At 40.8% G+C, this 13,757-nt stretch overlaps 1 protein-coding gene across 3 annotated transcripts in view; it reads left to right on the forward strand.

Moving 5' to 3' along the window:
• pacs2 (phosphofurin acidic cluster sorting protein 2) overlaps positions 1-13,757 on the forward strand; it is a 63,667-nt gene that overhangs the window by 27,885 nt on the left and 22,025 nt on the right. For all 3 annotated transcript variants that reach the window (XM_039603647.1, XM_031733456.2, XM_039603648.1), the window contains exons 2-3: positions 12,700-12,787; positions 13,072-13,161. In XM_039603647.1, the coding sequence (XP_039459581.1) occupies positions 12,700-12,787; positions 13,072-13,161 (178 nt within the window). The remainder of the gene's footprint in view (positions 1-12,699; positions 12,788-13,071; positions 13,162-13,757) is intronic.

Here is a 13,757-nt window from a genome sequence, read left to right on the forward strand (position 1 = left end):
TGATCAAGCCCTTGAATGGTTTGGCCCTCTTTGCCATTTGAGAAAAACATGATTTACCTGCATTTAACACCAACTCAAGTAGAGTTAAATGAGATGGAACAACATCCATAGATCCAGATAATTCCTTCAGGGAAATTCAAGTGTAGCTCTCAAACAGTAACGGTTAAATAAGGAGAGTTCACTTTAAAGAAGTGAGGTGGAGATGGGGAGGAGGTGGGTTCCATGAATGAGAGTTTGAAAGGGAGAATGACCGAGAGCACAGATTTAAACCACGCAGAGTGGTGGCTGGTTGGCTCTGAGAAGGTGAGCAAGAAGGTGATTGGACAAGAGTAATGATGTCAGTGTCTTCCTTATGGAAACGATAAGGAAGCAACAAAACAAAAACTGAATAAAATAAATGGTAAACAATAAAAATCAGTTAGTTGTCTTGGAAGATAAAGTCACGGCCAAGTTGTGAGTCTCTTGCACTGAGCAGGAACTTCCAGTAATAATAATTCTAATAATAATAATGATAATAATAATAATAGATTTTATTTGTTGGCACCTAAAAAAGCTACATATGGACATGTGTAGAACATTTCTCAAAACCTGCTTAATTTTAATAATTAATGAGGCATTTCTTTCTGTGTGCAGTGCGTAGTTTCCTTCATTATTAGACACACAAAACAGATGCTGCACCTTCCCAGACTGTGGTTGGTAAGCCTTGTTAAGCCTGTGTCGGTGCAGACTCGCTGTTTGATGGTTAAGTAACACTTCCACAGCACTACTTGGTTTTAAAGAGCACTTAATTTGGTGGATCCTCCACTCAAAAGCACAGAGTGAGTGTGTGGAGGGAGAGGCTCCAGGGGCCGGATTGGAATTGGGCCACAGGGAGGTTTAATGTTCCACAGGTGAACTTAATCAGACAGTAACAATGGGAAGAAAACAATAGAACCACACCAGGCAGCACCCTTAAAAAATAAAGCGTAAACCGTGGGTCCCTCCCATGTGACATTTTTAGTCTCTGACAGGTGAAAGATGTGCGGTTGGCTGCTGGTGCACCCGACAGTTGCCTTTCTTAAACTGCACACAGCATTCTGCAGCTGAGGAGTTGTTTTGGTGATTGCAGACTTCTTTCTCAATGAGTCATAAAGCTGGAGATGGGTTGAGTGTGACAAACTGAACGAGAGAGGGAGAGCATGATTACCTTAATGAAAGAAGGATGGGCTGACACAAGAGGACGTGGATTTTCCAGAATCCCAGGAGACGTAAGAATGTAGGGCAATCTAGCCCTGTGACATGCAGCATTTGTACACAGGGAGGAAAATCAACGCTGCACGAGAGGCAGGGACAGGCAGGGACCTGGCCATGATGTTCTCTAGCACATATGGTCGTATTTATGCCAGACTGGAGAATATCGAAAACAGTCGGATTTCCATTTGTTCCTAATCACAAACAAAAATGCACCGACTGCAAAAAAAAAAAAAAAAAAAAAAAAAAAATGGCTACTATTGAAACAAACAGTGTTCAGGACCTTTGATCAGAAAGGACTGTGCAGAGGTGGATGGCGAACGAGTGAAAAGGCAGGGGAGCGACATTTCTCCCTACTTAAAAATCAAATCTTTGGAGGGCTTCCACATTAAAACCAGATTTTATTACCAATAAAATATTAGTTATAGCTCATATTCCTAAATAAAGGTTGGTAGGTTGGAGAATTAACAGGAGAATTACACGTTGTCTTGCTTCTTGTATTTTCTTTTAAACCGCTGTTATTCCCAGAAAATAATACATAAATTCATAGCCATGGTTGAAACACCAAATGGGAGGAAAAAAGAGGAAACAAAGAAGAAAAAAGAAAAACAAGGGGAATTTTTTTTTAGTTTAATTCAGCTCTAAGATGCAGTATTAAAGAGGAACTATCGCCACACACATGCAGCAAGTTTGAACATGGAAAGTCGCTGTGGCAGTGAAACGAGTGAGACATTAACACAATGCAGCTGAGCTCACATCGCAGAACAGTTATAATTTAGAACAGGGTTCCACCGCAGGGGGTAGAAACCTTTCCCGTTCATGGTTAATAACCACCTAAAACTTCTCCAGCTGCCTTAGATACATTAGCCCATTGCAAACAAACAAGGCTGAAACCCTGATATCATCTCCTCGGTCAAAACAAGTCGTTATACGACAGCAAAAACTGAACCATAGACAGACGGATGCTATTTGCACGTAGAGTGGAGGTCAGCTCAGACCGTTCTTTACAAAGCGTGAAATATAGATCACATTTTTCTTTAAATAAACAGTTTTAGGGGTTTTTTTTTTAATCATTTCACGCATTTAAATTCTATTTTATTTTTATTAGATTGCTTGGACTCTTGCAATCATCCCCTCTGTGCCTGTGATGTCTGAATCATTTTGGAAAAACTGGTAGAAAATTATTTGTGAGCTAACTTTCTCTTACTAGAAGGTGTAACAGTGACGTCTATGCGCCCCTCCCTGAGAGTGGTTCCTTCCCACTGTCACCAAGTGGTTGCTCATAGGAGTCGTCTGTACTATTGTAGGGTCTTTATCTTGCAATATAAAGTGTCTTGAGGCGTCTGTTGTTGTGATAAAAATTGAAATGAATAGTATCCTCTGTGTTTTGAACACTGTCCTCATCATGCACACCGTGTCTTCAGCTAAAAGCTCTGTGGGAATCTTTTTGCTGCAAAAATATAATTTTTATGCCTGTCATACTGTTGCATTTTGCATTTTCTTCACACATATTCATACTAAAAAATGAAAACAAGTGGTGTATTTTGGTGAAAGGTTGCTAATAACAAAGTGTCTAAACATTTAACATCTAAACATACAGTTTAAATTGTTTTGTGTTGACACAACACAAGTTAGGTGCAGTCTTTATGCTTTAATGAGTCACATGTCAGGGTTAAATGATTTAGTTAACAAAAAAAATACATTCCTTTGAAAATCTCAGGCACAAGGACTGTTGATCAAGACCACTTTCATATAATATGGGAAAGTCTGACTCCCTGGAAGTGAAATATAAGGAAGGGCGGGGTGGTTCAAGAGTTGTGCACAGAACTGCAAGTGATTAAAAAATTAAATAAATGGATACTATAAATATCTATAAATAGATAAATAGTTGAAACAGTCAAAAACCTGATGAACAGTACATAAAGTTACGTGAATTACTCTGTAAATATAATGTACTGTTCTCCCTCTAAACTGCAGCAATAAAAATCCAAACTTTGACTTTTCAGCTGATTCAAAGGTGGTAGCATCGGTTTAATATGAAATCAGATGAATACATTTGAAGCATGATGGGTGTTGAAGCTTATCAGACAGGCCTGTGGGAGTATATCTAACAAAAATAGTTGGGAGTTACATGTTTGGGTAACATTCTGCACCAAGACACTTCCTCCTACCAGGATAAACCTCAGTGTAGCATCTGGTCACACTTTGCCCAATATTTGTTTTTTTTCCCAGTTTTTTGTAGATCCTGGTACTTTCAGGATGTGTCAGTTTCCAAACAGATTTATCTCAAAGTGACTGTTAACAATTCGATGCAGAAGACTTTGATAAACTGTTACAATGCAACATAGGACACATGAATGCTGTAGTGAAATATATGATATCAGCTGGTGGCTTAAGCCTTCCACAGTGCTGGCTGTACTCATAGAAATGTCAGACCAGGAGAAGTGCATCAGTATGACACGCATCAAACTGGCTCTTAATGCATTCCAGCCTACAAAGCAGCGAGCACTCAAAATCATTGCTTACGCACACGCTCACATGGTCTGCACTCTACTTTATTCATAACTGATGGCTGCCTGTTAACCTACATTAGACGCGGAGAAACAAAACAATTCCCTGGCAGGCCGGAAAATTCATGCTGCAAACTAAAGTGTCTGAATTAAAAAGGATTATCAGAGACTGTCCAACTGCCACTGCCATCAGTTTGTTTCCCATCAGTCCTGGGTTCATGCTTGCGCAGCTGTCGCATGTTTGGCTCGATCTGCCTGCATGAAGCAGGCTAATGCACCAACTTTACAGGCAGAAAATTTAAGACCCATGCACTTTATGTACAGCTAAAGATCATTAATTACCCTCCTGTATACAAGCAAACGGATACAGCATGCTTCCTCTGTGCCTTGAGAGCTCAGTAGTATATTGAACAACAGCCAAACTGCAGGTGAAACACTTTTAAGTGTTTGAGCTGCTGCTAATGATGTTTTACCAGAGCTAATAAGAAATGCTGCTTTATGCTGCAGAGGCAAGTCGTTCCTTTGGCTCCCAGCTGTGGGTTAAATACTCATTTTATTAGTGAGGAAAGAATCCCAAGCACGGATCAAAGCAGCACGCTGTGTACAGACAGGAAAGAGCAATGAGCGCTGACAAGTGTGGCTTCTTCTCTCCACCGCCGCCTGTAGATTCTCAAATATGATAAAACCTGAACAATTAATGGAATTAGAGTGTAATGAGATTATTTTTATTAATAAATACTACCCTGGAGAATAACCCCAGATCAGATTTCAGTTTCTGAGGAAAAGACTGCGTGGTGAACTGGAAAGGAAAGGTGGTGTTTTACAATTTGGTGCAGTCTGCTCAGCCGGCCTGAGGTGGGAGTGCTGAAGGTCAGAAGAGCTGCAACTATAGTGCTTTGTGCAGCTTTGAAATGATTCTTTCTGCTCAGCCCTGAAGTGTTGTTGAACATTGCAAGGCTGGCCCAAGTCCATTATCAGTTCGACACATTCAGAAATTGAATTTTCTCTCAGAGATTGAAAGATGCAGAAAGCATGACATGGCCTGTGTCGTGTGATGAGATTGACTGGTTTGTTATTTAAGAGTGAATTTGTGTTTCACCATAAAGAATTTCTGCACTGACGGGGAAAAATGATTCTCCACCGCTCCTCTAAGAAAAATACCGAGTTCTCTCCAAGCTTTTAATAAAAAAGCATACTGATATACGCTAAACCCTTTACTTTGTCATTTGCTTCATGGTCTAAGACTCAGTTTCTACAAAAGCCGCATGTGGTACATTATTGTTGAAGCTCGGTGAAAGCATTGTATTAGCTTACACGAAGGCAGAGTACCCACTGTCTTGTAGAACCCAGCGGACCCCTGGGATTGTTTCACTCATGAAATCAGAAATCTGATATTGTTACCTAATTCCTATATCATGCTCTACCATCTATTTTAAGTGCCTCGGTGTGTGGGTGGAATGCGGGGCAAAAGGGCAGGAAGTCACAGTGTGAAGTAGGAAATCTCATTATCGATGCAGTTTGCTGCTCAATGCTGCAGAGCTCCCAGTGTCCAGTTGCTCAATTCACACTATTAACAGGAGGTGAAAATCCAGGAGTTGAAACTGAACCTCAGGCATGTCTCTGCTCTTGTGCTGTTCCCTTGCCTCTGTGAGTGTTTTTTAAAAGCATTTAGTTTTAAAATGATTCCTTAAAAGAAATTATAGATTTTATTTCACTGAATCCATAAGACAATTATTTCTATCTTGAGATACGGTCCTGAACACATAATAGAGCGGGACTCGGTGCAAGCAACGACACAGAAAAAGTCAGATACGCTATGAAAGGAGCAGCTGGGGTTAGGACGGCTTGCAAAGTGGCTTGCAGAGCCTTTAAAAAAAAGAAAAAAAAAGAGATATTTGTCTGTTGAATAGATAAAAAGGCCCCAGCTGACCTGCCACGTTTGTACTTAACTTGTCTTTGGCCTGTTTGAGTTAATGCTGTGCTTGACTGAAGAAACAAAACATCAGCTTTCATTTAAATTCCGGTAAAATTTAAATGCTTTCCCGTGTAAAGATGCCAGTATGGGGCTGTGCCTATTACTAAAATGCAACCTAGCTCCTTTCTGAAAGTTGCAAAGTGCTGTATATTCAGTTGTATAGTATTTGTTAGATTTGTGCTTGAGAATTTTCTAAAGATTCATGTAACTTCAGTGTTTACTGGCTTGTTGTTAAGTTATTTACAGTTTTGATTAAGAAAAAGAAGCTGGTTGATGAGCACCAGAACAGCAGTGACCCCCTGTTTCCATCCAAGGGGTCTGTGTGAGACGGTGAAGGATTACAAATACCTAAGTATTTGGAAAAAGTAGAAGCCCTCTGCAAGAAGGGTTGAAGTCATTCCTTTCTCAGATGACTGAGGTATTTTAATATCTGCTGGGCGATTTTCTGGATGTTTTATTAGTCTGTGGAGATCCTCTATGCTGTGGAGTGCTGGGCCAGCAGTCAGAGCAGCACACACCAGCAGACTCATACCGATCCTCAGTGCCAGTAATGTTGTGGGTGTGGAGCTTGACTGTGATGGCAGAGTCAGAAAGGAGCATGCTGTCCAAATTACAGACAGTATTAGACAATCCTTCACACCCTTTCCATAAAGTGCTGACCAGTTACTGGAGGATGTTCAGCAAAAACTCCACCACAGAGTGGCAGTCACAGAAAACTGGCAATCACCTCCTAAGTTAACTGAGCATACACATGAAAGGAGTCATGCTGGCAACATCAATCACAGTTATGTCTAAGTTCACTGGCAGAAGAGCAGCTGATGTTACAAAGGAGGATACAACTATACGAAGAGATTAACACGTAATACAGACTGAAAGCAACACAGCTGCTGCAGACAAAGAAGAAGAGCTGGGGTGAGAGGAAGAGCTCTGTGCAGTAGTTTGACATTAAGAGTGCTGAATGAATGAGTGAGCAATTTAAGCACTTTGGTCAGTGAGACTGGAGAAGAGCGGCTGTATTAAAGGTTAGCCTATTTGAAGCCAGCAAAAATGCCAACTGCCTAAGTTAACAGACTTCTCAAGATCACAGCCTTATCTTTAAATGACAGGAGAATCTGATGGACTATAAATTGAGGATTTCATTAAATTAATGTCTAAAAGACAGTTTTAGTTTTTATTCTTTTGATTGCAACCCTGAGAGCAATAAAAGAATAAATATAAAATAGATTACACTTTAATTCTGTGTGCAAATTTGATATAAGACCTGCAAATCGGTACTCTGTTTCAGGACGATATATTAATGCTTAGAGGGGTGGGCGGTAGTATCCATCCGCCGTATCCACACACAGAGGTCAGAAAGATCCTCCTGGATATTTAATAATTTTACATTATAACATTTAAAGTTCATAGATGCGTATCAGACAGCACCTTCTTCATGGACAAGACTTACAAACAAACTATACAAACAGAGCAGTTATAGAGTACTGAGATAGATACTGCACATATCTTGAATAAGACATTGTCATGGCAACAATAGATGCAGACTGAGCAATGTAGCTAAAACGATGGTATTACACTAAATGGTTTTAACATTTTTCCATCTGAAAATGTGATTTTTTTTTTTCTGTCCACTCTACAGTATCAGGGTCTTTATCCTGTTATTTGCTCCTTTTTTTTTTTTTTTTTTTTTTTTTTTACAGAGTAGGTTCAATGATCCAAATGATTTGAGAGCATAATAGACACGTTTCAAGACGTTTCTTGTAGTGTGTGTGGTATCAATATGATTCTGTCCTGTTTCACCAGTGAATGGTGTTTATTTTCACTGACACCAAAACAAATTCCTGTCGGAGTGTTGCTGTTGGCAGAAGAAGCAAATGTGATCGTGCTATCACAGCACCACACTGGGCCCGATGGTGATTCCCTCTGCCAGAGCATCTGTGCCGAGCTTGGCCACTGGATCGGGATTTGGCAGGCCACGCTCGAGGCAGCAGGCCGTGTGTTTCTTAAGGCCGGAGTCTCCCCTGGGGTGACAGAGAGGGGAAAGAACGGGGAACAGGTTTCTTTGCTGCAGCGCCAGCAGCACGGCTGTGTGTGAGCATGAGTGTCGATGTGTGCACGCATTTGCAGGAGGTGGCGAAGTGGTGGGAGCGCCTTCGAGTTCAATGCAGAGTGAAAAAGGCAGCAGCTGCTGAGTGAAACGCCAGCACTGTGCATTGTTGTCATATATTGTTCTTCGGAACAGTGAAGCTGTTCAGGCTGAGTCGGATACTCCTCACGGCCTCACCAACTTTTACAGCCTTCAAGCAAACTAATGGAAGCTTCCCTGGAGTTATGTTGTTGGTAAAACCACTGTATTAATATTAAGCATCAATTAACATTATTAAGTCCGGTGCAAGTGTCAATTTTCTTTATGTCTTCACAACATATGACATTCAGAAATTATAAAAATGACGTCCATCGTTTTTCCTTGTTAGCATCAATGACCAGTAACTTTTCACTTGGATGCTTCCCTCTGAAAGGGCAATTATCAGATCATGATTTACAATATGTTACAGTACTTCACTGTTAAAGGCTTCCTGAGAGTCTGTGCTGTGCACAGAAACAGAGCTATTAACCTTTTTAGTCCTGGCTTCATACTCAACTGAATGAAATTATGCACTTAACATTCAAGGCTGAGCTGACGACAGTTTCTCCTGCCCATACGTCACAGTGTTATAGCACAGAGCGGTAATGGGATTGCATAATGTAAAAATGGCCCAATTAACACTAAAGTGGACAAAGTGAATGGTAACGTTTACGTCTGCATTTAGATTTACTGCTTGACATCTTAAGTGCAGCATTTTTGTTGGCTTTGTAGTAATAGGTTTGCAGTTTCAGGCCTAAGAAGATGACCGCTCCAGTCTTTGCTCCAGTCTTTCTTTTCTGTCTTTTTGTTTAGTTTTGTTTTCCGATGGGGGAAAAACATGGATGAGCAGAACATCACACATATGTAGGTGGTACCACAGATGTCTCGTACCAGGCTACATGGAGTTTGCTCAGGCAGAGATGGGAATTATGCAAAAATAAATACATTTTCTTAGTAACAACACAATGTTGTCATATAGTATCTAACGTATAGTGCAAAAGTCTTGAACCACCCCTCATTTTTATTATTTCTTTGATTGAATCTCTGAAAACTGCCAAAGAGAACAGCTTGACAGACAGAAAATATTATTATTTCAAAAGCATGGTGATTCCAAAAGAAGTATTAGTCAAAAGCTTGGCATATGTTTGCAGAGTGTGCAGTGTGTCTTTAATTGTTTTTGTTAATGAAACTGGACAAGTGGAGGAAAAAAGAAGTGGCAGACAAACAAAAAACTGTCTGCAGCAGGTGAACGGTATCTAAAAGTCATGTCCTTAAGAAACAGAAAATAAAAACTCTACCACAGGACTCGAGAGATACATCTGGTCTTCACTTCAGCTGCTCCCTCTACTGAAGCCTCATCAGATATGGTCTCAGTGAAAGGGATGCTGTCAAGAAGCCATTATTATGGAAGGGAAAGAGGGGGGGAAACGGAGGATTTATTCCAAATTATAACAGAACTGGACTGAAAGTCAGTGTTGTGATGAATCGAAATCTTTGGTTCAAATCGTAATCGGTATGCACTGAGGAGGTCAGGAGGGAGGTACAACACAGAGTGGGTCCAGTGAAAGCTGGAAGCTGGATTGGCTTCCAGAAGTTTGCCTAAGAGAGTTCACGCTGTGTTGAAGAATAAGGGAGGTCAAACCAAATATCCACTTTCGAGCACATTAGAATTTTACAAACTGTTTTTGCCTTATATACTGTATTTCCACACGTGTTAGCACATTTCATTCCAAAATATAAAGAAATGGGGGTTGTCCAAGCATTTGCATAGTACTGTATATAGATGGGTTTATTTGGTACACTTTTTCAGATTTGATTCAATCCAATGCAACAGCTGTGCAGTAGATTCTACATTTGCAAAGCTCATACATTTTCACTCCACTGCTTAGTGAAAGGGCCAAAAATGTGACCACTGTTATTCAGCGAAGAAACTCAAACAAACGTCAGAGGGTTGTTTGACCAGTCGTGTGATATCAGTGGTTGACTTTAGTTCCTTTAAGTAGATTTGACCCCAATGCTGCAAAATAGGACAAAAAAGCCAAATGTGCAGTCTGTGCAGCAGGTATCATTAAGCTGTCAGTGCCTACGCAAATCAACATCTAGCCACCTATAGCATAGCTCAGACAGATGCTGTTGTGGGCTGGGGCCCAATGGGAACAGGGTAGAATACAAAACAGGAGTACAAGAATGCTGCATATTGTCTGTGTGTGAGGCAGCTCGCACACAATGCGAGCCTTCATTTGGCTTGCTTCCATTGTGCCTGGGATTTCTTGGGTCCTGTCTCAGCTGAAGAACAGAAAGGTCTTCATTCAGCCTGCTAGGGCTTCTTCAGACCTGCCATTGTCGTGGCATCTCATCTCTCTGTCGCAGTGTTTTCCTTTCTCTCGAGAATGATTGATACCTCTCCGCTGCAGATCCACGACTTTATAATTGTCGCTCAGCAGACTGTGCGGTTTGGAAGCTTCTGGCTTACGCTGGTGCCGCCTCACCTCTTCGTTTCCTGTTCTCAAAATAGGAAAGTCAGAGAGGAGTGAGATTACTTGCAAGGTCAATCAGGCAGTGTTGCTAAATGACACTGAATATGGTTGATGGTTTAATAATGCAGACTCTTTGGTCTTTTACTCACACATTTCTCTCTCCCGTGCCTCCCATGGCTGTTTTAACCAACAAAACTTGGTGAATAGCTACTTTTACTCCTGAATGCACCCGAATAATTTAGCAGTGATGTCATTCGAAGTAGCAGCACTGTGAACACACTGTTTAATTTTGCCGTAAAAAGGAGAGCCAGATGATAAATGGTTGACCTCCAGACTGAGCCTGCTCTGAATGATTTAGTCAAAGCAGCCAAAGAGTGCCTCAAAAGAATGGCTCCTTCAGGGGGAAAAAACACACACACACAAAACTTTTCTTCTTCTTACGTTTTGTGAGGAAGTGCCTGAAAAAAGTCGTGACAGGCTTGTTAAAGCAACCTCCCCTCCTCAACACACACCACCCTAACAATGCTACCCCGCCACTGTTCTCCTTCACTGTTGCTCTTCTGCTCTACTGGTTGATGACGACTAAGAGGATTTAGCTCGGCCTGCTGCAAAACCCTTGGTTCCCTTCAAGTTAGACTAAGAAGTGTAGGAAAATGTTCGTGTGAACTTCACTTTCAGTTAGGTGGGATTTTTTTGTGATTACGCTGAACGGAGATCACTTTTAGGTGCTCACAGGCCGCTTCTGGTCACATGGTTGATTGCAACCTCATGTCGAAATTAATTAAAGCTGAAGTTCCTAAATGTGAATATTTGGCAGACACTTGGATCAAATAGAAGAGTAAGGGGCTCATTATACCCGCTATCCGGCTTACATCAAAATGATATCACATCAGCTGTTATAAGCCGCCGTGTCTGCCAGTCGTGCACCTCTCGATTTCAGACAAATCGTACACATCAGCGCTACCTCCCTGTGCATAATCTGTGAATCCCCGAGCTTCTGTACTGATATGTCATTAAATCTGTGGTAAAAATCAACATGATCATTCATTTATGTCCTATGTACACTGTATATAATGGCAGTTATCCCCCCACTCTAGAAAGTGACAGCTCTAAGAAGACTTACTAATATTTGCAGGAGTGCCTATTTTGCAGGAGATGTCCATTAAAGTCACAGTTAAAGAGTTTTAAAAGAAAAATGTCAACAGAAGTTTAAATGAAAGTCTTTCTGGCAACATGGCCTAAAGGCAGATTTTTTTCTTCTTCTTTCTAAATGTGTCAATGCTACAACCCACAAACAGTTATACCGAGTCTCAGGAGGTAGAGTGGGTCGGTGGCTTGATCACACTGGCGGCATCTTTGGGCAAAATACAGAGGATCCTTTCTGTTTCGAAAATGGGAAATTATTGAAATGTGTGCAAACAAACATGGAAAAACAGTGTGACATTATTTTTCTGTGTTCATAAATCTATTCGTTTTGGCACGATCCCCAACACCACTGGGTCCAATGTAGCCCCAAACGATGACAGAGTCTCCACCAGACATTCACGGTCTCTCCTGACCTCCTCCACACACATATTAATGACAATTAATAGGTCAGGAGAGACGTTCAAATTTGGATTCATCACTCCAAAAGACCTGTTTCCGTCATTTGGAGTCCACTACTTGTGTAATTTGGCATACCTCAGCCATAACAATCGCTACTTGAAAGCCACTGTTCCACCGAGACCATTTCTGATGGGACTTTATTGAACACTAGATGGATCAACTGAAGGGCCGGATGAATCTTGGATGTCTTGTGTTAGGTCTTTACTGGATTTTTTCCTATTCCTTTAAAGACATGAATTTTAGATACTGTTCATTTGCTGCAGATAGTTTTTTTTTAGGCCCGAACACACTACACACCATGATGTGATAAATAAGTCTTCAGCTGATAGCTCTTTGGGAATCATCTTAGTGCAGAAATCTTATTTTTATGCCTGTCAAACTGTGTTATGTGTTGCATTTTTTTAATAGTTAGGTGCAGTTTTTATGCTTGAATGAGTCACAGGTTATACGACTGATCTGAAAATAAGATAAAAAGCAGCCAGTGTTCAAAGAAAAACTTTAATAGACCATCAGAAAGCCTGAGGAACTCTAAATTACAAGAAAATCCGACTCCATGGAAGGAAATCTAAAGAAATAAAGGGCGGCTCGAGACCTTTGCACAGTACTGTATGTGTTCTGTGCAATTGTTGGCCGTCATCTCTTTTCCTGAGCGTGTTTAGTAAACTCACCATCTGGGTTGTTGTGAATGACTCATGTGTTTGTGCTTATTAAAAACACCCCAGCAGTATGAAACTAAACATGTTTTCCTGCCTTCATCTCTTTCCGTGTGTCTGTGTTTAGATTGTGCAGTCTGACCCTGAAGAAGCTGGTCGTCATGAGGGAACTTGATAAAGAGCTGATTTCTGTGGTCATAGCAGTAAAAATCCAGGTACGCTCTATATACAGTTATAAACACGACACAACAGAATGTGGTTTGTGTGTCCTGTTTGAGGTAGTCATGTTGATTGATCTCATTTTGGTCATTTAAATAAATGTTTTAAATGGTAGTACGCTTCATTTTATGTCCTTCATATGCACAGTGTATAAAGTGTTGCAAAGTAAGTAGCAGCTTTCAGAGAGAGTGAATACTTTCAGCATACAGTCCTCATTAAATGAAACACCAAAAAGTTATTATTTTTTAAATTATTTAAATATTCATGTGTGTTTTTGCAGGGCTCCAAACGGATTTTAAGGTCCCATGAGATTGTGCTGCCACCCAGTGGGTCTGTGGAGACTGATCTGGCTCTCACCTTCTCGCTGCAGGTAAAGGAGAAAAAAATCGTCACCTTAAAAAAACAACAACAACAACAACAAGAAAACCCAAACATATGTTCCCAAATAAACCATATGGGAACAGGTCTTAACTCTGCATTTGTTGTTCTTCTTCGAGGTAACATCTGACATTGTTAACTATGCGTGGGATGAGGTTTATTGCCATAGTTGCCATGGTAACACAGTTCCAATATAGATCATTTTGAGTTTCGTAAGAAATGAAGAAATGTATTTTCCGCAGTGCTGAAACCATGTATTAGTCTTTGAGCGTGCACGGATATAAAGCCTGGCAACAACAAAATCAGCATCAAGTCGCACACGCACGCGTTCACTACAAGCTGGAGGCTGAGGCAAACTTTAATGGCGTGTCTCTGGACTATTTTCAGTCAGCTCGGTTTCAAAAACAAACCCACAGGGTGATGAAGAGGCAGATTAGGCGACTTTTAATTGAGGATGTTTGAATTGCTCGTTATGCAATAATTAACATTTGTCATTTTAAGAGAACAGTTCATCAGTTTACGCTTATGTGCAGCTGACTCGAAGGAAAACTACGGCACTTCTCTAATGAAGGAACTGTCCCGCAGTGC

Source organism: Oreochromis aureus, linkage group 19, assembly GCF_013358895.1.
Source record: "Oreochromis aureus strain Israel breed Guangdong linkage group 19, ZZ_aureus, whole genome shotgun sequence".
Classification (NCBI taxonomy): domain Eukaryota; kingdom Metazoa; phylum Chordata; class Actinopteri; order Cichliformes; family Cichlidae; genus Oreochromis; species Oreochromis aureus.